Here is a 24,834-nt window from a genome sequence, read left to right as displayed (position 1 = left end):
CTGTGCGCAGTTTCTGTTTCTGACCCCCTTTGAAGCTGCCTCTCTCCATAAGGGAGGAATGATATCTGAGCCGAAGGAGGATGACACATGCCATTCCAGTCCACAACCCGTGGCCCCCTAATCTCTCCAAGACAAGATGTTCCAACAGGTGGGGGTGATCCTTCTCTCTTAAGGCCTGCCTTGCATGAGGACAATTTGCTTCCTTCCTAATCTCTGGAAGAAGGTGTTAGAGTCAGATAGGCATTGGCCTTAAGGAACATTTATTTCTGAGTGTACCAAGTGTGTCTTTGATGCTTTCCCAGAGGAGCCAGTTCAGTGTAATGGGAACAGAACAAGCTTTGGAGTCAGAGAAATCTTGGTCTGGATGGGACCTCAGCCCCTCACTAGCTTTATAACATCAGTCGGGTTACTTACATTACTGAGCCTTGGTTTTCTCATCTGTAAATGGAAGATGTTAATCGTAACTCATTGTTAGGGGTGAGGAGGAAGAAATATAATGTATGAAAAGTGCTTGCCATACAGTATTAGCTCAATAAGTGCTTCTCAACACGTCTCAAGCCCAGCATTGGATTCAAGACAGTCCTTCTTAGGAGGCCTCAAATCACATTTGTTTTCTTTCTTTGTCTCCATTTGAAACACCCAACTTCCTCTTGCTGCTGTTCTTTTTTTAGGAGTCAAGAAAAAACAACCTAAGTAAACATTCTCCACTAAGGTGTGACTGCAAGATAGTCTCCTCACTCACTCAGAGGTGATTTCAACAGGGGAAACTTTAACTCAAAGGAATTTCTGTAAGACGTCTCTTAGGTAGTAGGAGTGGATTCCTGTGGTCTCTGTGCGGTTCCTGGCTTTGCCCGTATTCCCCCAAGTGAGGTCCCCAAGTACCCAGTCCCCAGCAGCCCTCAACTTCTAGCTGCAGTCATATCTTCACTCCCTGTTAGGCGAAACCCTCATCTGATTCTTTGCTCCCCTGACTCTCAAGACAATCTTGTGCTGTGTGCTGAGACAGTACGCTTATCTGTCCATCTTAGAGAACTTAGAAGCAATGTGTTTTAGCTTTTCATGGCAATTTCCATAAACTATTCTAGTTCTTAGAGGAAAATGAAGTAGTTAACTGAAAGACCAATCAACCAATGTTTAATTCTTGTTGAAATTAAAAGTTAACTGATGATACAACTGGTGGATCATCCGGATTTCTCCTAAACTGGAACGGCAAATGGGCCAGCTGTTATTGACTGGTAATGATTGCCTGGACTACTTGAGTGCTGAGGAAGAGTCTAAGGTTGTGCTTATTCAAGATGGAAAAGAGTATCATGCTTGATTAGTGATGTCTGCTAAAGGCACAGGAATGGATATGGCAGCTCTGACTACATATTTGTCAGGACTTTCTCCGACTCCCATCCCATCATTTCTCTGTTCATTTGCGCTCCCACTTGAGAGCAGTCGGGGAATTGAAAGTGTTTTCAAGCCAGGTTTACTCTGGTAAATGATTTAGCAGGGCTGAAGCAGGATGCCAACTAAAACTTGTTTTTCATGGTTATCTATAGATTTTATATTTATCCTATTCTTGATGTACGTTCACATAATTAAGAGTTGCTATGAAGTCAGTGTTTTTTTATCTCAAGGCTCATAAACAGCATCAGGATTTGGTCCATTCGAAGAAACTACTCGGAACATCTTGTCTTTTCATCTCTGAACAGCCATGAGCATGTGAACTGTAGGCAAGGAAATGAATTGCATTCATGAATCACTTGAGCAGCACAAAGCAAAGCTTAGAGCTACCTCTAACAGTCTTGCCTTTTATATCCCCTTTGCCTTTATTCTAAATGCCTATTTTCCAGATAGCCTAATGGATGAATCACACTATGTTCTGAGAGAGGCAGACAAATAGCCTGGAGAAAATGGGGCACTTACATGGGATTTCAGGTTATTCTTCTCCAAGGTTACCATTAGAACCCATGTGAAAGCATTAAAGAGAAAGCTATTCCTTTTTTTATTTTTTATTTTTTATTTTTTTGAGACAGAGTCTCGCTCTGTCGCCCAGCCTGGAGTGCAGTGGCACAACCTCGGCTCACTGCAAGCTCTGCCTCCCAGGTTCATACCATTCTCCTGCCTCAGCCTCCCGAGTAGCTGGGACTATAGGCGCCCGCCACCATGCTCGGCTAATTTTTTGTATTTTTAGTAGAGATGAGGTTTCACCATATTAGCCAGAATGGTCTCAATCTCCTGACCTCGTGATCTGCCCGCCTCGGCCTCCCAAAGTGCTGGGATTACAGGTGTGAGCCACTGCTCCTGGCCAAGAAAGCTATTCTTGAAAAATAAGATACCTGGTGTGTGGCACAGCTTACCATTGCCCACTTACCTCTCTCACTGGGAACTGAACCGCCTGGATATTAGAAGTTGAAGGGCTAATCGCTCTTTCTAGAAGTTTTGTTTATTATCTTCCATTCTTCCCTTAAGGTGGAAGGAGAGGTGAGTGGATCATCAGATAAGCCTTCTGAGAACTAAGAAGAAACCACCAGCCCCTTCTCTGGCCTCCACTTTGTCCTTGCACTATTGGAGCGTGTGGAGGTTGTCACCTGGTATCAAGCATTCTCCACTAGGGCACCTATAGGCAGGTTGAGGTCACACTTTTGTTTTGAGAGTCTTCTGTGGAGTTACTTAGAAGATGTCTAAAATATGTAACAAATCTCAGACCTCTCTTTGAGCATTGACAGTAACATATTTAGAAAGTTTTCAGAAAGTGATTTTTTGAAAGTTCATCAATACTATGTAATACTACGATAAAACCAACAGCCCGATAATAGCAACAAAACTCCCTGTCACCATTTGGCGTCGCCTCTTCTTTCCTGGCTGTACAATTTATAGAAGGGGGTGGAAGACTTTAGAATTTTACTTTTAGGAATCCAGTACATTTTTAAAAAGCTGGTTGTGTTAGAGGCTGGCTTGTAAGAACTCGTATGCGTCTTCCTCATTTCTGTTTTTCTTTGAGTTGCCAAATGTTAAGGTTGGGATTATTCAACCCATATGGGGCATGATTTCGTTTTTTCTATGACATTTCTGGGCAAGCAGATTTTGACTCAGTGCTACCAATCTGGGGTGTGTGCTCCCTTTTCCTGGTGGACTGGGGAAAGGTCTATCATAATCTCATGAAAGAGCACCATGGCAAAGGAAGAAATGAGAAGAGGATCTTTCTCAGTGATTTGAGATCAGTGGTGAGCTGGTGTTAAGAGTAGTGTTTCAAGAGAAAAACAGAAAGGGAAAGGAACGTTTTCATTTTCTAATATATGTGTTTCTTTGCTGGCCTTTGAGATGCCAGAATGATAAAAGATCAGAGGGGTCATCTGAGAGGTCGCAAAAAATAAAAATCACCTCTAAAAAAGAAGCAGCTTAATGTGCCATCCACAGGCACAGCTGTTTAATCGAGGGTGATTATTACACTGGGATGGACTAAAAGAATTAAAAGAATGTTGTGGCTGTGATTTAAACAATGAGGACTCTGGTGAGAACGTCCTGGCCTCATTGGCGAACTGGGACTGCAACCTGAATGGAGTTATTGAAGAAATTGATAGCACAGTTTTCAGACACCTGCCCCCTTCCCTCCACGCCGTGATTTTCCAGTTGCTTGCTCTGTGGCCAATTTTGGGGTAGATCCAAACTTGCTTCTTCAGCACCTAGCAACAATCTCAAATGCCACAAGAAGAGTTTTGATTTAATTTAGTGCAAGGCCACATTTAGTAAGTTTTTGAGAATGTTTCTAATTTATTAGCTTAAAATCTTATCATGATTTTTAAATCCATCACTTCTCTTCAAAGAATGATGAATTAAAATGTAGGTAAATTTTTCTTACTTTCCTTGAATGAAATACACTGAGAGCAGACAGTCTGATTGACACTGTTATATATGAACATGAGGGACGTAATTCTGAAGAGTACTGGCCTTGCAATAACTCTTTATATTTATCTTATGTGACTCCTATGCTTAATGACTCTTTGACAATTGATGATGGAGGAGCCAGTCCTGTACATCCTTTCCCTACTATGTTATTATTGATAACATAATTAACCAATATGCTTTTTGTTTGTTTGTTTTGAGGCAGAGGAGTCGCGCTCTGTCGCTCAGGCTGGAGTGCAGTGGCGCCATCTCAACTCACTGCAATCTCTGCCTCCCAGGTTCAAGCAATTCTCCTACCTCAGCCTCCCGAGTAGCTGGGATTACAGGCGTGTGCCACCATGCCTGGCAAATTTTTGTATTTTTAGTAGAGATGGGTTTCGCCATATTGGCCAGGCTGGTCTCAAACTCCTGACCTCAGGTGATCCGCCCACCTCTGCCTCCCAAAGTGCTGGGATTACAGGCATGAGCCACTACGCCTGGCCTTATTTAACACTTTTGAAATTACTTCTGTAAACATCTTTTCCCTAGCAGAGGGCTAACAGTGTGAACTTCACGGCAGCAGAGACTATGTTTGTTTTTACCCATGCTTGTATGTCCAGCCTAGGCAGAACGGCCAGCACATAAGAAGGGCTCTGTAATATTATTTACTGAAAGAATGAGTGAAAAAACATCATCTCTATGCTGCACATCTTCTGTCGTGCCACCACTTTTGTGTGGCTTGTCATCCCCTCTTAGCTGAATGACTGCCACAGCCTCCCTTGTGTTCCCTCCGCCAATCCGTTCTCCTCTCCGCAGCCAGTCTGAGCTACTAAAATGTGAATCTGCATATGTCACCCCCTTCTGTTCAGTCTTACTTGCTTCCTGTTTCTCTGAGGTTAGTGACAAAGTCTCAGCGTGGCCAGCCCCACCTTACAATTCCACTCCTTTCATCCCACACTCCAGCCTCTGAACTAGTCACATTTCCCCACACGTGGTAGGCTTAGGCTCCCTCTGATCTTTGGGTCTCTGTAGATGTTGCACCTTCACCCAGGAATCTCTTTTCCCCAGCTTAGCTGTCACCTCCTCTCTGAAGCCTTCCCTGATGACACAAGGCTGGGTTGGGTGTCCCTCCCATATGACCCTGTTGCTTCCACCGTGATGTCACTGTTTACTTTTCTTCTTCCTCTCTAGATTCCAAAGCTTCTTGAGCCTGGGACTGTATCTTGATCATTGCAGAATCCTTGCCACCTAATGCATTGCCTGGCCCACCATGGGCACTTGGAGAAATGATTGTTGAGTGGGCGAGAAGAGGGCAATGTGGCATAGTTGAACTAGCATGGGATCTGGAGCTGGAAAGATCTTCCCAGTGACTGGCAGTCACCTTGGGCCATCCCCAAACTCCCCAAGCCCCAGTTTCTTTCTCAGGGAAATGGGGTGGAGGACATCACTTCGCAACTCGCCAGGTTGTTGTGAAAAATACAGTGAGATGACATAAGGAAAGCAGCACAGGGCCTGCTCCATAATGAGCTCTGGTACATTGTTCTTCCTTTCCTCAATCCCTCCTTCCCTTCCTTACTGGCTAGGTAGGTAAAACCATGGATCAGAATACTAGAATTCCAGTGTTACAGTCAAAGATTAAGTGGTTCTAAATCATCTAGAACCAGAAATAACATTTGATCCAGCAATGCTGTTACTGGGTATATACCCAAAGGGGATGCTTTTTAAAAATACGCACTCCTGGACCTTACTCTGTGGTTCTGGGACAGGGTCCAGGAATCTGTATGCTTTGTTTCAAGTTTCTAATGTGCAGCCACAATTGGGAGCCTTTGACCTAGTCCAACTTCTGACCCAAAGCAGGAATCCTGGTTATGTAGCCTTTGCTGGAGCACATCAGGGATGGGCAGCTCGCTGCATTTTGAAGCTGTTTCTTGCTGGACAGCTGCTCTAATAGAGACCTCTCCCTTATAGACTGTGCCCCATTCTGCTTCTCTGATAACACCCAGCCTTTAGATCGGATTCTGCCTTCTAGAGACACATGAATTAACCTACACCATCTTCCACATAGTCATTTTTCAGATACTTGATGTTACTAGTACTATATCCCTTCAAAGGTTTTTCTTTTCCAGGCTAAACATTCCTGTTCTTATAAACTAGAATTTGCTAACTGGCGCCTGCGGGCTACATCCGGTCCACAGATGTGTTTTGTTTGGCCTGTGGTGTTTGAAAAATATTGAATAAGTTGTCAACATTTAAAAATCAGGGCATTTCACTGAAACGTCTGGAGCTCTGGCATCTCTTGAAAACTCAAAAGATCTGGAGCCACAATTTTAGCTTTGGACAAGACATAAATTCTCCAGATTGTTGCAGCCTTCACCACTCTATACTCTTGTCTAGCCCCCTACCTGAATCATTATGTCACATGTTTTCAGAGCCTTTGTTATTCTCATTATCTTTTCCTAGCTGTGATGCAAAGTGTCAGTGGTCCCATCTTTAAAGAAAATTTTTCTTTTTATGTTTACAAAAATGATAGTTAACAATAATAATAAACATAATATTGTAGAAAATTTGGAAATTACAAAAAAAGACGAGTGTATCTGCCAATAACCCTGTTTAGCATTTTTATAAATTTTCTTCTAGTCCTTGTTTTTCTGTGCATATTTATATGCTATGAAGCTGAGATCAAACTGTATATAGTTTAATAGACTGCTTTTTTCCCACATTTTCCTCATCTCATTAAACTCCCTCAAAAAGTCACTTTTAATAAGTGAAATATTGTTTTATGTATCATAATTTTTTTTATTGTGGCAAAATACATCTAACATGATATTTACCATTTTAACCATTTTAAAAGGTACATTCACAGTGTTGTGCAGCCATTATTGCTAATTCCAGAACATTTTCACCACCCCAAAAGAAACTCTGTATCCATGAAGCAGTCACTTCCCATTCCCTCCCGCTCCTGATCCCTGGTAACTGCTAATCGGCTTTCTGTCTCTATGTGTGGCTATTTCATATAAATGGAATCATACAGCCTGTGGCCTTTTGTGTCTGGCTTCTTGCACTTAGCATAATGTTTCCAAGGTTTATCCATGTTGTAGCATCTATCATTATACGCTGTTCCTTTTCATGGCTGAGTAATATTTTACTCTATGGCTGTACCACATTTGGTTTATCCATTCATCAGTTGATGCCAGTTGGTGGACACTTGGGTTGTTTCTACCTTTTGACTATTGTGAATAGTACTGCTGTGGACATTTATGTACACGTTTTTGCTTCAACACCTATTTTCAGTTCTTTGGGATATACACATAGCAGTGGAATTTCTGAATTATATGGTAATTCCATGTTTAACTTATTGAGGAACTACCAAGCTAAATAGCTAAATAAAATTCCATAGCAGCTGCACTATTATACATTCCAATCAGCAATGTTCCAATTTCTTCACATTCTTACCAACACTGTTTTCTGGGTTTTGTTTGTTTGTTTTGTTTTAGCCATCTAGTGTGTGTGAAATGGTATCTCACACACACCAGAAATGGTGAAATAGTTCTTAGAGATTTATATTCTCTCAAGACTGATGTTAAGCATCTTTTCATGTGCTTTTTGGCCATTCGTATATCTTTTTTTGGTTTATATATTATAACTTGCTCAATAATTTCCCTAGCTTTGACATTGGTTCCCTTTTAATTTTTCCTGTCATAAATAGTGTTGCTATGAACATCTTTTTACAAAAATTGTCTGTATATCTCATTATTTCTATAGGACAGCCTCCCTGAAGAGGGACTATGGGGTCAAAGGAGTAGGATTTCGAAGGTTTTGAGATGAAGAATCAGATTCAGTGCTGCATGTATGTTGAAGCTGTATGAGTCACCTGGAGAGCCTTTGCAAGCACTTGTGCTAGGATTTGCATCCCTAACACTACCTCAGGCTTATTGGGGTGGGACCTAGTTTCCCAGGGGATTTTGATATGCAATCCAGCCAAAAAACATCAGCCAAATTTCTTCTGCGTCCATTTAGGTCTTAAAAAAAAAAAAAAGGGGGCCAGGCGTGGTGGCTCACACCTGTAATCCCAGCACTTTAAGAGGCTAAGGCGGGTGGGTCACTTGAGCCCAGGAGTTCAAGACCAGCCTGGCCAGCATGGCAAGACCCCCTCACTACAAAAATTTTTAAAAAAATTAGCTGGGTGTGGTGGTGCACACCTGTAGTCCCAGCTACTTGGGAGGCTGATGGGGGAGGCTCATCTGACCCCAGGGAGGTCGAGGTTGCAGTGAACTGTGATTATGCCACTGCACTCCAGCTTGGGGGACAGAGCAAGACCCTGTCTTAAAACAAACAAAAAACAAAAAAGAGGCCTGTAAGATCTGCACGAAATTGTCCACTACTCTGAGCAGTTCTGAGCAGCTTGGTCCTGCTACTTCCCCTGCTGTGTGCATCATGCTTGGTCGTCTAGCTGTTCTGGCAGAGTGAGATTATAGTCACCTAGACCACCCCTTATTGGTTTTTTTAATTTTTTTCCATCTGAAATCTCATCTTTTCCCTTATTGTTCTTGGAGGAGTCAATCATTCTGGACCTATCTTTTCTGGTAAGAAAACAGAGGTTTCTGTCCGCTCTGTGACTTGCCCTCCATTATGTAACACCTACTGATCAAGGGTAGACCAGGACTCCTGGCACATCAGTTAATTTCTTTCCACTCCCCTCAATGGCCTTGTTTCATCATTTTTGACTGGTCACAATTCAAGAAGCAAAAAGTTGCTGCACAGTGCCAAATGTACCAAGTACTCTAAAAGTAAGAGCAAGCCTCTGCGTGCCTGGGCAGGCCGCTGCTGTCACAGGCCACCTGCCTTTCGCCAAGTCCACTTCTATCCCTGGGTGGAGGAGGGGCAGCTAAAAGTTCTCCTTTGTCAGGACAGTCAACCATGATCTCAAAAGAACTATGATTGTATTGTGCATTTTAAACCCTTGGAATGTTACACGGTGATGAGGTAACAGTGGCTATGAATGTTCTTACAAGTGGGAGCTGAACACTGGGTACACAAGGACACGAAGATGGGAATAGTAAACACTGTGAATCCCAGAAGAGGGCAGGGAGGGAGGAGGGCAAGAGATGAAAAACTACCTATGGGGCACTATGTTCACTACTTGGGCGACGGGATCATTAGAAGCCCAGACCTTAGCATCACACAATATACCTGTGTAACAAACCTGCACGTGTATCCCCTGCATCTAAAAAACACAAGAACAAAATATAAACACAACAGCTCTGAGTTTTGACATAAGGTGTGCAGTGCAGATTCCAAAATCTCGATTTAACATGCAACGACACTAGCAGGGTCTCCACATCATTCAGAGCCAACGTCACGGGGATTGTTGGTGAGGAGAGGCGGGTGTGGATACCAAGAAAGGAACCAACCTCAGTTATGTCAGTTGGGCCACAGGAGGCCAGAGGATCCTATCTCCCTGATGCCTTGTCTCAGACCTCAGTTGCCTTTGTGGTTGCCTAGTGCCACGGAGGCAACGGGCATTCAAAATTCTGCTAAATAAAAACACACAGCAAATTAGGTTTTATTTAAACTCAGTAACTCACTCTCCTTGTTAAAAACTCAGTAACTCACTCCCTTATTTTCTGTAATATGACTGTCAAGATTATGTCTTCACACATGCCCTTCACATGAACATTCTGGGAGTGCATCTTGTTTTCCTAATGTTTAAAAAACATGCCGCAAGCTAATTTTAAACTGGGATGGGTAGTGAAAAAGAGAGAATCGTAGACTTCTCTGTGGCACCACCTCTCAGTTAAAAATTACACATGCCTTTTTAATCTCTAGTCTTTGAGACTAAAAGCACATTAATTTACTCATGCCTAATTCATTTTCAGAACTTTCCCATAGAGCTACTTATATTCAGTCTCAAGGCATAATGTATATCAGGACATACACTAAGCTTTCAAATCATATTTAACAAATGATAAAATTTAAAACTTGTTATTAAATATTTTCATTTAAATGGATTTGGAGAAGTTGCAAACATACTATTGCAACATAGAGTGAAGACCAACACTGTAGTGACTGTCGATGTCAACATTTTAACAAAGTTTTTGATTATCAAAAGAACTGAGGTCTTTTTGGTTGCTAAATTCCAGTCACTTCATTATTGCTTTCTTTCATGTTATTCATATTATTTTCCAGATGGGCAGCAGCAGCTTAAATGACTACTGTTGTTTGAAGGGCACAGCAAGCGTTGTATGTGTTTTGGCGGGGGTAGCGTAGAGCATGAGAAGGACAGGGAAGGAAGAGATTTGGAGGTATTTTCAAGCTCATGCCGTCTGGAAGTAGTGCATTTTAAATCAGTGTTAGTGTGATGTTCTGCGGCAGCCAAGCTTGGCAATTTTTTCTATCTTTAAGCAGAGGCTGGGGAGTGGTGGTGGTGGGAGTATGAGAAGAGGGTGTTTAGAAATGCTGTAACTCAGGTCACTCTCCTGAACATATACATGTCTAAAGTCAGTGCTGTGCCCTGCCTCATTTGTCATTCCAAAATACATTTTTTTCCTTCCTCCATCTAAACCATGTTCAAGCCTTGTTCAAGTCCTGCCTCCTCCCGAGACACCACTCTGGCTTCTTAGCCTTTCATGCTTCCCCTTTTCTGAATCAAGAAGGCTCCTAGAATATTATGGCTAAAGGGACCTCCAGATTACCTTTCCAATCTGTCATTGTGCAGAAAGACAACTTGGCATCCATTTGCATGAGGTCTGTAGAACATGGTTCAGTACTGTCTTATACAGTTTAAGTATTTTGTGTGGGTTAGGCTTATTTCCCCAGCTACATTTGGCAGTCTTTTAGGAAAGGACTATGTCACACATTTCTTTTGTATATTTCGTAAAAATAGCATATTGTAGGTACTCAGAAAATGCTTTTGGCTCTGGTAACACTTCTCTGCACAATGTGGATAAGCACTGGTAGAGGCTTGTTTGTTGTGGTACAAATTAGAAACAACCCAAATGCCCATTCAAAGGGGAATAATTGAATATGTTATGGTATATCCATACAATGGAATAGTATTATATATAGTTATTAAGAGAAATGATGTAATCCTGTATCTGTCGACCTGGGGGATGTCCTTAGTACATCATTATTCTTGCAAATCGTAAGAGAGGGAAATAAGCCAGGCATGGTGGTATGCATCTGTAATCCAGACTACTTGGATTACAGATCCTTGGATGGGAGGATCGTTTGAGCCCAAGAATTTGAGACCACCCTGGGCAACATAGCAAGACCCCCATCTCAAAAAAATTGTGTGTGGGGGAAATAGTAAAATCCCATTTTGTGATAATAAATAACGATAATCTCATATATCTGTATCTGTACCTACCAACAAGAACACGGGCTCTTCACATTTGTGGTAGGAAAGGTTATTAAGTTTTTTCTTTATCTGTTTTTGTATTGTTGCAACAGGAAACCTACTAAGATTAAAATCCAGCAAACATAAGACAAAGATAAAATGCACAGGGGTTTTTATGCATTAGGTGTTTCCCATAGTACTTCCTATTTTTCAAACTTTGTGTGATTACAAAAGTAAGTTTTATCCCTGACTAAATTTCAGTGTGGAAATAAAGAAATAAAGATAGCATGTACTTGGCTTAGGTATACTTGTTTTGTTCTTTCAGCTTGTTACGTAAAGATACATTTTTTTTTTCTTTCTCATGACATGAAGATAAGCTTTCTTCTTACCAAAACCTAAACTGTGAAGGCAGCACCCAAGCCAAAAGCCTCGAGGCTCTGGTTTCTGTGGTGAAGTGGGGAGAGAAGTAGGTTGCACAGATGTAGGATGCTAACTGACTTCAGAACTTCAGGTCTCAGAGCTAACCAGGCTCGGCAAGCCACTAGAGAGAAGGGGCATGCATAGGTGGAAGAGCAAAGAAAGCCAGTGCTGCAGAACTTCCGGTGCTCCTCCGCCGATGTCAGGCTGGCGCTGCTCCCCAGCCCTGTGTCCTGTGGAAGAAGTTGGTGAGAATCTTTTTGAATGTAGGCAGCCACTCCTGAGGAGGCTAGCCCTTGCTACATTAAAGGTGGAGCTAGATTTACATTTTATTTTATTTTTATTTTTATTTTTCGAGATGGAGTCTTGTTCTGTCACCCAGGCTGGAGTGCAGTAGCACGATCTCAGCTCACTGCAACCTCCACCTCTCAGGCTCAAGCGATTCACCTGCTTCGGCCTCCCGAGTAGCTGGGATTACAGGGGCACACCACCATGCCTGGCTAATTTTTTGTATTTTTAGTAGAAACGGGGTTTCACCATGTTGGCCAGGCTGGTCTCAAACTCCTGGCCTCAGGTGATCCACCTGCCTCGGCCTCCCAAAGTGCTGGGATTACAAGCGTGAGCCACCATGCCTGGCCAAATTTACCTTTTAGATTCACATATTACCACCAGAAGAATGCTTTCTCTAACAGGTACTCCATCCCCAGAGCCCTTTGTGCAGACTATTATTGCAGTTTCCTAACTTGTTATGACACTCCAGCCTTTTCCTCCAGGTCATCATACAATCCATTTTGAGAGTGATTGTTCTAAAGCACAAATCTTAGGTCACTCCCCTGCTCAAAAACCACCCACTGCTCCCCCAGTTCTACAGAAGAGAGCTCAAATTTCTTAGCTTGGTATTCAAGACTTTCCATGATAGGATCCCTGTCTACTACTCAGCTTACCTCACTTCTCCCCTCCTCCAGCCAAATGAAACTGTTCCCTGTGTATGTTCAGACTCCCCAGCTTCTGCTCACAGCCTTCTGAATATGAAGAAGGGACAGTCCCTTACCATTCCATCCATCTCTACCTGTTTAAATCCTCCCCAGTCTTCAATATTCATTTCAGAGGCTGCATCTTTCAGGAGGCCATGTACAATTTCTCTCCCTTCTCCATGCACTTCTCCTGCGGCGTGTGCCTTACATTCTAGCTGTGTGTATTTGTATACTTCCTGTTACACCTTGGTAACCTCATCAAGGGAGAGACTGACTGACATTCCAGTGTCCGAATTTCTTTCTTTTTCTTTTTTCTTTCTATCTCCTCTCTCTCTTTCTTTCTCTTTCTTTCTCTCTCTCTCCCTCTTTTCTCTTTTCTTCTCTTCTCTTCTCTCTTCTCTTCTCTTTTCTTTTCTTTTCTTTTCTTTCTTTTCTTTTCTTACAGGATTTCACTCTGTCACCCAGGCTGGAGTGCAATGGTGTGAGCATGGCTCACTGCAGCCTCCATTTCCTGGGCTCAGTTGGTTCTCCCACCTCAGCCTCCCGAGTAGCTGGGACTACAGGTGTGCGCCACCATGCCCAGCTAATTTTTGCATTTTTAGTGGAGATGTGGTTTCACCATGTTGTCTAGGCTGGTCTCGAACTCCTGGACTCAAGTGATCCGCCTGCCTTGGTCTCCCAAAGTGTTGGGATTACAGGCATGAGCTACTGCGCCTGGCCTCCAGTGTCTGAATTTCTTATGCTCAGTAAATGTCTTATGCTTAATACATCTTTGTTGAATTGAATGTGGTTATCTGAAATGTACCAAATTAAGTTTTAGAAAACATATGTTTTATCCCCTGTTGGAGGGGGTAGTGTGTAAAGAAATAAAGGAGCTATGCACTGGGTTGGTGTCTGTGAAAGGAAATATGATATGACTGTTTTTTTTTTTGCAGAATTTCCCATTTTCCCATTTTATATTATCGAATGTTTTCCAGTCTCTTAGGCTCCTCTCTCTTCCTGCTGCCTTATCCTTTCCCTTTGACATCTGTCACTGGATGTCTTTGCCATGATTTTGGATGGGGAAATGAGAAGATGCTTCCTGGAAGACTACACTGAGGGGATTCTCTAATAGATTTTCATTCCATGTGACTTTTTCTGGCTGGGGAGGGAGTAGGGGACCTTCCAGTCATCTCAGGCAGAAACTAATTCAGATCCTGCTCAACCCACTGCCTTAAATTTTAGAATGGTTGCTATAACAATTTTAGAATGGTTGCTATAACAAGATGCCTTAGGAAAAAAAAAAATTGACAATGGCCAGAACAGGAAGGTGACTCAGTTTTGCACATGTCCCTAGTCCCTCACCTATGGAGAGGTGGTGAGAGTTTAACTGCTTGCTGTCTTTCCAAGAATGCATGTAGAATTCAAAGAAAAGAACAGTAGAAGGGAAGGAGAGGGTTTAAAGGAAAATTGTCATGGACTTTGGAAAGACCTGATTGTGTAAAAATTGCTTGCTGGTGTTTGGAAAGAACCCAGGTGCTAACAGATTTTAGACAAACCCAATCTGGAGTTGCCTGAATCATGAATGATTTAATGTGACTGAGTTAATCCATATATCTTGTATACAGTAGTTCCAGCTTCCTCAAATGTAGCAGGAGATTGCCACCTTTCTGAGAGTACCTTTCATTTCTACATGCTGATTTTGTTGTTTTTAAAGGACACTTGAATTGCTTTATTTAGCTTCCAATTTGTGAGATTCTCAAAAATTAAAATTACTCACGACCACAAGAAGATACTTCTGTAGTTATGGATCATTTTCTGCTATTTTTTATAAGGAATACTTTTTTATTGTTGTCTTTTTTATGAGAAGGGATGCACATACCAGGTAGTAATAAAAAGTCATATTTTCCAATGCACCCTAAAACTGAACTGCTGTCTCTATTTGAACAGACAAATAAATTATACTGAATATACCTACAACCCTGAAAATCATCTTCTGGCCATTTTTCTTTTTTCCCCACAAAGATCACTAAAGTGGTTTATATTAACATTATTAAATCCACCTCTCATGTTTGCAACTACATGAATTCAATATGCAATAAGATACAGTTATACAAAGAATGTAACCCAAGCCAAGATGAGAAATAAAACCTCTATACCAATTTTTCAAAACAGGAAAGTGTTGCAGAAGTATATATAGTTGTTCTTTTTGTTTCACTAAAATTACATGAATTTAAATATTCTGTATGAACTAACCTCCTGGATCCATTGTCCTTTTTGCCCAAATTAGCTTTCTTTAAAAGTTAACTCCCCAACACAATTTAATTATCTTAGCTAAAGTTTAGGTTTGATCTCAAGCCATTTGAAACTAGACAGAGTGAAAAAATCTGTGGGTAGTTGGCAGCAGATCCTGATAGAAATATGGCACTTGGCAAAGGCTGTCTGCCTTGTTTTGATTTGCCTTTCTCTTTATGGATGTGGCCTATTTTTGAAATGTTATGATTTAAATTCAGCGATCAAGTGACAAGTCTGACAAAACAGAGCTTACATCCGCAGAGGTTCTGTGGGGGAAAAAAATGGAAGTGTTCCAGAACTAAAGGAAGTAACCTCAGTTTCACCTGGAAACATTAGTGTTTCGGAGGCAAGGGATTTGGGCTATATATAAAGAGTGAAGGAAAGTGGCCAAGATGCTGGGCCAAAATTGCATCCAGGAATAGAGCAGACATCAAAGAACCGAAAACTGTATCTGTTGTTTTCACCGTATCCCTGTAAGTAGCACCTGGGGAGACTGGGATTAAAAAAAAGATGGGAAAGTTCTTTCCTGTGATGGCTTGGATTGTAGCAACAGCCTTCTAACTGGGCCTCTAACTCCAATCTCTCCTTCTGCAGTACTCAGTGTACACTTTGGCCAGATTAAATTCTTGGGAAAACTCTATTCCTTTCTCCTGCTCACGACCCCCATTCCTGTTTGTCCATAAGATTAGGTAAAGGCTGGGTACAGTGGCTCATGACTGTAATCCCAGCTCTTTGGGAGGCTGAGGCAGAAGAATTGCTTGAGGCCAGGGGTTCAAGACCAGCCTGGGCAACATAGCGAGACCCTGTCTCCACAAAAAAATATTAAAAATTCACCAGGTTTAACAGTGGCCTGTGCCTGTAGTCTGAACTACTTGGGAGGCTGAGGTGGGAGCATCGCTTGAGCCCAAGAGTTTGAGGTGGTAATGAGCTATATGATCACACCAAAAAGATTAGGTTAAAGCTCCTTATGCTGATGCGATGCTCCCCCCACCCAGTTATTCATTTTTCTAACTTCATCTTCTATTATTTTCCAACATGATTTACTCTCCAGTCCCCAGTCTCATCCTTCAAAATTCTGCTTAGTGCCTACCTTCTTCATCTTTATAACTCAGACCCATGCTGAGCCCCCTCAACTTTGAAAGACTGTAGCCCTTTGTTTTCTGTCTTTTGGTAAGATTATTTTATTGTTAGCCATTTTGTTGCAAGGAATTATATCTATATCTATCTATCTATGTATATGCATTTGGCCACTATTTGTGTAAATATATATGCATATGTATAGAGAGAATGTATCTCATATATGGCAGCTTTTTCCTTAGTGTATAATATTTCTCCATAGTAGGTATGTTGAAACTGAAGCTGAATTCTGATCTTGAATTATATATATATTATATTACATGTGAGAGAAAGTACCGAGCTGCGAGAATCAGGAAAACTAAGTTCTAGTCTCAACTTTGTCACTAACAGGCAAATCGTTAGACTTCGTCACAGCTCCAAACAGGGAATTCATTTCCTTTATGTCTATCAGGAGATCACAAAAGAAAGGTGTAACTACATGTATTTATGATAACCTTAAGTAGTAAAATTACAATCTCAGGCCCCATCAAGCCGGCATGAATATATGCAGTTACCTTTTGATTAGTCAAGAAGAAATGATGTATTAGTTCAGTGAGTTATTGGCTTTATAGATTAGACTTCTGAGTACAGAGGCACTGTGTGACAATTTCAAGGTTGCTGTGTGTAACAAAGGCCAAGTCATGCTCAGTTTAATTTTTGCTCCCGGGCCTGTAAAAGCTTCTCTTCCAATATGATGGGCCCCTCTGCTTTAGAGGTGGTGTTGAGTGGGTTATAATCCTAACTCAATTTATTTATTCTGTAGTATTTTAGGAAATCTTTTAAGATCTCTTATTTTTCCTTTTTTAGGATGCACATAAATGTACTTGTCTATGAAGGTTTTTGAGCTTGTTAACTCAAGGTAAACAATCTCCCTATTTTTATTGCGTGCACACCAGGCATCTGGCCCCATGCTGGGGGTGTTGCATATGTTGTGTCATTTTTTATTATTTATTTATTTATTTATTTTTTGAGATGGAGTCCTTCTCTGTTGCCCAGGCTGGAGTGCAGTGGAGCTATCTCGGCTTACTGCAAGCTCCGCCTCCCGGGTTCACGCCATTCTCCTGCCTCAGCCTCCTGAGTAGCTGGGACTACAGGCGCCCGCCACCAGGCCCGCCTAATTTTTTTTTGTATTTTTAGTAGAGACGGGATTTCACCATGTTAGCCAGGATGGTCTCGATCTCCTGACCTCGTGATCCACCCTCCTCGGCCTCCCAAAGTGCTGGGATTACAGGTGTGAGCCACTGCACCTGGCCGTTACGTTATTTTTTAAACACATCTATAAAATGGCTACTGTAACCCTATCTTAGAGATGAGAAAACTGAAATGGAAATGGCTTGGATTTAATAATTGGTCAGTCTGATACCATAGCATTAATCTTCCTACTATGGAAAAAAAGAAGGTCAATAAAAATTAACATTTTAATCAATAAAAATTAACATTGCCTCCAGATTTCAATTTAACTGATACTGTTATTTCATCACTTCCTTTGGCCCAACTTTTTGTGTGTAACTGGTAACAAAGTTGAATTTTGTTTTACTTTGGGTTGGCCATCGGGTGAGGGTGATAACTAGTGGTATTAAAGAGCAGAGAAACACCCAAAGAGAATCTCAGGAAAGGAAGGAGGAACAAAGGATTAAATGTTCCAAAAATTGGGTAATTGGGGTAGTTGGTCCTTCAGTAACTATTTCATAGTCAGTACCCATGTGTTATTTTCATTGGGAAAAGATTAGGTAATAAATTAATTTTCTCCATTTTCTAATTAGATGTAATTCTTTTTTCATAATGTTAAATATAGAGTTAACAAATACGCTACTTAGAGGGAGGGCATGACTATAACATGGAATTTTATGTTTTTTCTGTTTTTAATAGTAATGGAAAATATTATATATATTTACTCTGCAGCATAGCCTGTAGGAGACATTTTCAGACATGCAGTCCTGCCTCGCTCCCTGATTTTTAAAAAAATGTATTTATAAGGACTCAGTATATTTTTGTATTGTTCTTATGGTACTTAAGAGGAACAGATTTTGATTTTATGATAATCATTATCTTTCTGGGATGGAGTGAACTTCTCAAGTAAAGGGTGATCTATATTCAGGAAGAACTCAATGAAATCCTTGCAGCAGATCACACAGCAGAACTCACATGAATTGAGTTAGCAGGTTTTGTTCATTAAATCTAGTGACTTGAACAAATTTTTATTATCCTTTCGCAAAAGTGCAAGCACTGCCTCGTACAAAAAACAGTCGTTACCTAACGAAGTGTTTCAGCTTGTTCATATAAGTTGATGGCTTCATATGGCTAGATTATTGCTGTATCAGCTATCAGCTACTAATAACACACTCCCATCTTACTTTAATGACATATGTACTCAGAATGCTCAAGGAGGGACAGATGTTTAGGAATATCAATTTTTCCTTCTTGGCTATTGATTGATTCCCAACACCCATTTCTGATTGGGATGCAAAATGTTTTTCTTTTAGACTTGGAGTCTTTATTTTCCCGATCTAATCAGAAAAACACAAGCAACACACCAGGATCTGGAATGAAATGCTGGAGCATCCCTGGATGCTGCTTGGGCTTATTACCATTGACTGTAGTTACCAATGCTCAATGACAGCCTCTGTCACTCTGCCTATCTTCCAAAGCCAATTCATTAGTACAGAGCATGCAACTCTGACAAAGGAAAGTGAAATACACTATACAGTGGTTTTAGCAAAAATCAAAATGGTGGTTTCATTAGGGGATTTTGCGGGATGTGGGAGGGCATTGATGACTTCATAGCCGGATGGAGTGGATACTCTAAACTAGCTTGGCTCTCTTTGTAGAACCCATGATGGGCTTCATTCTTAAATGGAGGGTGTGTCTGATGACATCAGTGGCATATTTTTTTAGTGGAATTGACATAATAATTGAATTGGATTTTAAAGATGATGAAAATGATACCTTAGCACCTAGGTTTTAGATAGTTTTATTCTTATTTCTAAAACCTGGAGCCTCAGGGATCAATAGGAATTTTTTGTGTTTGGTGTTTTTTTGTTTGTTTGTTTTAGTATGTGCATGGTGTGCATGTTTACTTATGACTAAGAACTCTTTCAGAAGCTTGAGTTCTTTTATGTTTTTAATAAAGTGGATTTTTCAACTACCTTACTTCCTTAATTACACATCCTGAACCTTTGCTTTTACCTCCCAGGTAACAAATTACCATCTTGCTCCCCCTAGTGGAATTTTGACTCTACTTCAAAGTTTGAGAATAACTATCCCTAGTACATATTTGATTTAGCATTTTATTTTTGGAAGTCTGGTATTTTCCCAGTTTGTTTTCAGGGTGAGAATAAAAACAGAATATTTTATTGGATGTGCGGATAGGGGATGTGGGTAGAGAAAGTGGCTTTCGGCTGATTAGAATTCAGTTCAAAGGGTTAGCAAGGTCAGCTACAAAATTTATAAGATCAAGGGGCCTTTCTGTTCCACATTTCTATCTTAGAGGGGTCAAGTGTCATCAGCTTGGCAGACAGTCACCTCTAGAAGGCAGCCGTCAACACTCCTGGAAAGGTAGTAGGGGGCTAGTTGTTGGTGATTTTGAAGGCAAGAACAGGTCCCATCTGAACAACAAATCCCACTTGTGCCTTTGGTAAATTTGGTCCAGGAAGTGTCCTTCTGTCTTCTGAATCTACCAGAGGCACTGCACCAATATCTGCAGCACTGACAATCATTTTGCAGCTGCTAAGCATGCTAAGAAAATTCTAGCAATTGAAGCTAAAAAGACTGCATACCTCTCTTAAGAATTTAAATTTCTTTAGGGGATGATGATCAATGATTTCATGGTATCTGAATCTCCTTTTTTCCTACCACTATTTGTTTTTCTCAATTTTGACCTTGTTACAATTTTGTGTTTATTCACTCTGTACCCTACTGTACACAAAGCACTCGTGTTATATATGCTATTGCTAAAATGTGTGAAACTTTAAAAAGAAATATCTGTATATGCCAAGGCTTGGGACTCTGCTCTTGTGCAGGTAGGACTTTGCTTCTAAGCCTTAAGTTAAGGCAAAAGCTGCAGAAGTTATAATGGTTGCCAAATTAATGAACAACAGAATATGTGTCCTTGATACTTATGAGCAAGAATATTGTAATTAGAATATTCTTTGCCTTAAACATCATATAATGGAGATAGTACTTAGATATATCTTTTCCCCAATATTTTTTCTTAGGTTAAATGTTTACCTGGGGAAAAATAAAACAGCAGGATCGCATTAAAATTCCAACAAAAAGGAGTGCCAAAGTGCTCTCTGGGAATGTTTTTGGGAGTGTGGAGCGAAAAAAAGAAGAAGCAGTCATAATATTTAAAAAATAAATATTACTTGCTCAAGAATCATGGTAATGTACATATTCCGTTCAGTAATTATATCCATACAAACACACAGCTTCAGTTGAAGCAAAGCACGTTATCTGTGAAGTTCTAGTTTGAAATCCCATGATGCTTAGATTCATAATTGTGAAGGCGATGTCTCGGTAGCCACATGGCACAGCTGAGGCTAGAGATGTCCATATAGCAAGGCTTTGGGATGTGGAGAACAGCTGCTTTTTTATTCCACGGGAGGTAGGAGGGGTTTGTATATGAATCAGCATGTGTCTCTATGCATACATGCCTGAGTGTAGATAGGTATGCATATGTACCTAGGCGCATATGTATGCATGTATGTGACTTCAGTATTGGAAGAGTTATAATGATAGCTTAGCCTCTTCTTCCTGATGGCTCCTGGGGACTCTGTGCCTTGACAATTCTCTGTAAAGTAGCTTTTAGCAGTGTTAGTCCCAGAGGCACAACTCCCTGCTGAGGGACTGTGCTGGCGCCCTTCTCTGGAAGCTTTTTTGGGGTGCCTCTCCTTGATAACATTCCAGCCATAGCTTGGAATGCTTGCCTTTCTTCAGAAGTGTGAGGACTGAGTGAATGCGACAGAATGTATGTATTCCGTACACTCGCAATTGAGAGACTTTGCTCACCTCATTGTGTTCCCTTAAAGTGACTAAGTAGTGGTGCATTAACTACTGTGTTGGGTTTGTTGCCTGGAATCTTAACTGCTCAGCTGTTGATTGGCCACTCCTGATTTATCACAAAAATCTTGTCAGACACTGCCTCTACTTATCGTTCCCTGGTTGTGGAGGTTTGTTGTTTGTTGTCTCTTAAGGTCCCAAAAGGCAGAAACGCACACATGAGCATTTGGCCATGAGCACAGCAGATGGAGAATTATGGAGCAGATAAACAAGGTTCAGTATTTTTTTTGTTGAAACCCAGAATTTGTGTCTGGCTCTATGTCTTGTGTGAAATGTGGTCCTTGTCATGGGGCAGATGCAACCCGAACGGAGACTTGGTTAGCAGGTAGTTAGGGGGAGTGTGGAAGGATCTGCTTGTCTTTAGGCAGAGCAAGTAGCTAAGACTGAACTAGCAGTAAACTTGTATTCTTTTCAAGACTTCTTTCCTGCTACTTAATTGTTGGCAATTTCAGAAACTATCCATACACCTTGTCAAGAAGCAGAATTGAGAGGGTGTTTTGGAGAAAGAAAAAGAGATATATGTGTTCATTTGCTGGGAATTTTTATGGCAGAGGAGAAACCCATGGACAAATTCCTGGCATATTGAAATATCCATTCTGCACCTTGACATTTTTACATAGTGTTTCCTCAAGGAATCTTACTCTGTCTTACTGATAGTACTTATATTGGTCCCCCAAACTAGCAATAAACAGCAACATAACCTGTAAGAAAGCCAACAGGAGGATAAAAAGAGAAAAGAGGGTTTATAGGGAAAATGACAACTCACATTCCCAACAGCAGATCACAGGGCGAGGTCAAGGTATGTGATGCTAGTGATTTCACCTGAGGCCAGTGTTTGCCACCAGTTCCTAAGAATTGATGGGTACTTGTTAAAATCTAGATTTGTAGGTCCCCACCCTGGATGTATTAAATCCTTAGGAAAGGGATCTGGGACTATTTTTTTAATAGGCATCTCCGGTGATTCTTATGGTCAGACACGTTGGGGAAACTGCTGCCATCTAATTGACTACTAGGACTAAGTTATTTCTAGAAGTTTGGGTGAATGTGTGTGTGTGTGCGCATACGCGCATGTGTGTGTGCATAATTACCAAGGATTTCAAGGTTAAAAGAAAATTATCAACTACTCCGTCTTGTCATCGTGAAACATTTCTTAATGAAAACATCTATGTAGGGTTGTCTGGTTACAGGAGATTTTCTCATGTACTACCTCATTTGATCCTAATAACAATCCCATGAGGAGGCTGGGCAGCGATGATCATGCTCACCCCCAAGTTGCACGTAGAAATGGGCTTTGCATGTGACTTGCAAGTGTGAGACTGGCTTTGAATAGGATTTTTTTTGCCATGCAGGCAAGCCCAACATCAACCCTAAAGCCTGCCACTGTTCCTCTTTTACCCCACGCTCTGGTCACTAACATACCAGGTTCTTTGCACATCCACACCTTGGCACACCTGTACCTCCTCTGTCTTCCGTCCCTGTCAGCAAATCACATTTATTCATTAAGGTGCTTTCCTTAAGCTTTTTTGGATACACCCTTGTCTTCACCCAGCCTCCTACCCAAGTGGAGCTAGCTGTTCTTTTGGTTGTGTTTCCATCACACTATATAGATCCTTCTACTGCGTGCTGGGGTCTTGTTTAATGTAGATGAGTTCAATAATAAGAGCTTGGTAACACCCCTCTCTTCTTCCCTAACCTGCCATCATGCCACTTACTTTTAATAAGCAGTAGATGTAATCATGTTTAAGACAGTACTTGTTGGCTAAAGCTATGGGAGGCATTTGGGAATGATTTCAGGGGTTTTCCAAATATCGACACAGAAGTGTTCCGGTGGCCAGAAACATGGCCATTAGCATCCTCTAGGAATGGAATTATTTGAGGATAACAAGGAACATTGTCTAACAAGAAGTAGAGGAATCACAGGGAACTGTCTTAGTTTGCTCAGGCTGCCATAACAAAATACTGTGGACTGGATGGCTTAAACAGCAGAAATTTTTGTTCTCCCAGTTCTGGAGGCTGGAAGTCCAAAATCAGGGTTAGTTTCTGGTGAGGCCTCTCTTCCTGGCTTACAAACGGCCACCTTTTCACTGTGTCTTCACATGGCCTTTCCTCCTGTGTGAGAGAGAAGAAAGAGAGAGAGGGAGAGGAAGAGGGAGAGAGAGAGAGAGAGAATGAGAACGTGAGCTCTGGTGTCTCTTCCTCTTCTTATGAGGACACCGGTCCTATTGGATCAGGGCCACACCCTTATGACCTCATTTAATCTGAATTATCTCCTTAAAGGCCCTGTCTCCAAATACAGTCGCTTTGGGGGTTAGGGCTTGCAACATATCAATTTTGGTGGGGATACAATTCAATTCATAACAGGGATTGTATACACAAAACCACAGATTTAGTAGTTTCCTTGTCAGGGATTTAAGGGCCTATCAAAGTTTCAATGATGGATGGTGTTCATGGTACATTCACTTTAGTTCATAGTTCAGGTTAGAGACTATCTGGCCTGGCTTTCAGATTGTATAATAGTTATTTCTTTATGTAAATATCTCCCCCACTGGACTTCTTGTAAGGGTTGGTCTGAGTCTTATTCATCTTTGTCTGCCAACTGATAATGGTTGAATAAACTTTTAAGGAACAAATCTTTTCACCATCTGCATTTGTATGTGATCAGATATATTAATTTTAGTTCTGATTCCCATTCTCTTGTGTTTGCAGCCACCATTGGTTCAGGCAATCTTCAATGGTGATCCAGAGGAGATCCGGATGCTCATCCATAAAACTGAAGATGTGAATACTCTGGTAAGAGATGCTGTGGTTTTGCCACTCAGGCCCTGTTAGCCTGGAGCAGGAAAGGGCTCTTAACCTTTTATATACCATGGACTCTTGATATCTGGTGAAAGCTCCAGACTGTTTCTCAGGACACTGTTATTAAACCCTATATAAGAAATAAAATATCTAGGGTTACAATGGAAATCAGTTATTGAAATATAGTTACCCAAATATTGAAAATCTACTTTGTGATATGGTAATATATGTGCTTTTAAAAAATAACACATTTAGGCTGGGCGCAGTGGTTCATGCCTATAATCCCAGAATTTTGGGAGGCTGAGTTGGGCAGATCACTTGAGCCCAGGAGTTTGAGACCAGCCTGGGCAACATGGTGAAACCCTGTCTCTAAAAAAAAAAAAAAAAAAGAAAAAGAAAAATTAGCTGGGCATAGTGATGGAGGCACAGGTGGGAGGATTGCCTGAGCCCAGGAGTTCCAGGCTGCAGTGAACTTTGATCATGCCACTGCACTCTAGCCTGGGTGACAGAGTAAGACCCTACCAAAAAAAAAAAAAAAAAAATCTGGTTAAATAACCAGATACAGCAGAAGACCTAAGAATGAGCATGATTTAAAAATAGTGATGAGCATAATCAGTATTTTGAGTTGTCTGCAACATTTTGAGTTGTCTGCTGGTGACAGCATTACAGTTACTGATGTTGCTACTGTGGTTTATGGCCTACATTCATAGTGGAAGGAAATGCTAAATTCCAATTACAAGTCAGTGATAATAGGGATGCAGTTTTTTTTCCAAGGTGATGAACCCCTGGAACCCATGCCCTGCAGCTGTGATTGGCAACCTATGGTATATCATACATTTTTTTCTGCAGGCCTCCTGCTAAGAATGGTTTTTATTTTTTAAGTGTTGAGAAAAAAATCAAGAGAAGAATAATATTTTGTGACACATGAAAATGACATGAAATTCAAATTTGGTGTTCATAAATACAGTTTTGTCGGAACACAGCCATACTCAT

The 24,834-nt window shown here is 41.1% G+C and overlaps 1 protein-coding gene and 1 long non-coding RNA gene across 11 annotated transcripts in view; one reads left to right on the top strand and one right to left on the bottom strand.

The window, feature by feature from the left end:
- ANKRD44 (ankyrin repeat domain 44) overlaps positions 1–24,834 on the top strand; it is a 322,401-nt gene that overhangs the window by 101,618 nt on the left and 195,949 nt on the right. For all 10 annotated transcript variants that reach the window (XM_054549624.2, XM_054549626.2, XM_054549620.2 and 7 more), the window contains exon 2: positions 23,752–23,835. In XM_054549624.2, the coding sequence (XP_054405599.1) occupies positions 23,752–23,835 (84 nt within the window). The remainder of the gene's footprint in view (positions 1–23,751; positions 23,836–24,834) is intronic.
- LOC134759613 (uncharacterized) lies at positions 934–9,342 on the bottom strand. Its single transcript, XR_010136069.1, has 3 exons — positions 9,282–9,342; positions 2,360–2,451; positions 934–1,712 (listed from the first exon to the last, which is right to left on the bottom strand). It is a non-coding gene; the product is annotated as an uncharacterized LOC134759613 (long non-coding RNA).

This window comes from Pongo abelii, chromosome 11 (genome assembly GCF_028885655.2).
Source record: "Pongo abelii isolate AG06213 chromosome 11, NHGRI_mPonAbe1-v2.0_pri, whole genome shotgun sequence".
Lineage (NCBI taxonomy): Eukaryota > Metazoa > Chordata > Mammalia > Primates > Hominidae > Pongo > Pongo abelii.
The sequence above is the reverse complement of the archived record's forward strand: the minus strand, read 5'-3'. Positions and strand labels throughout refer to the sequence as shown.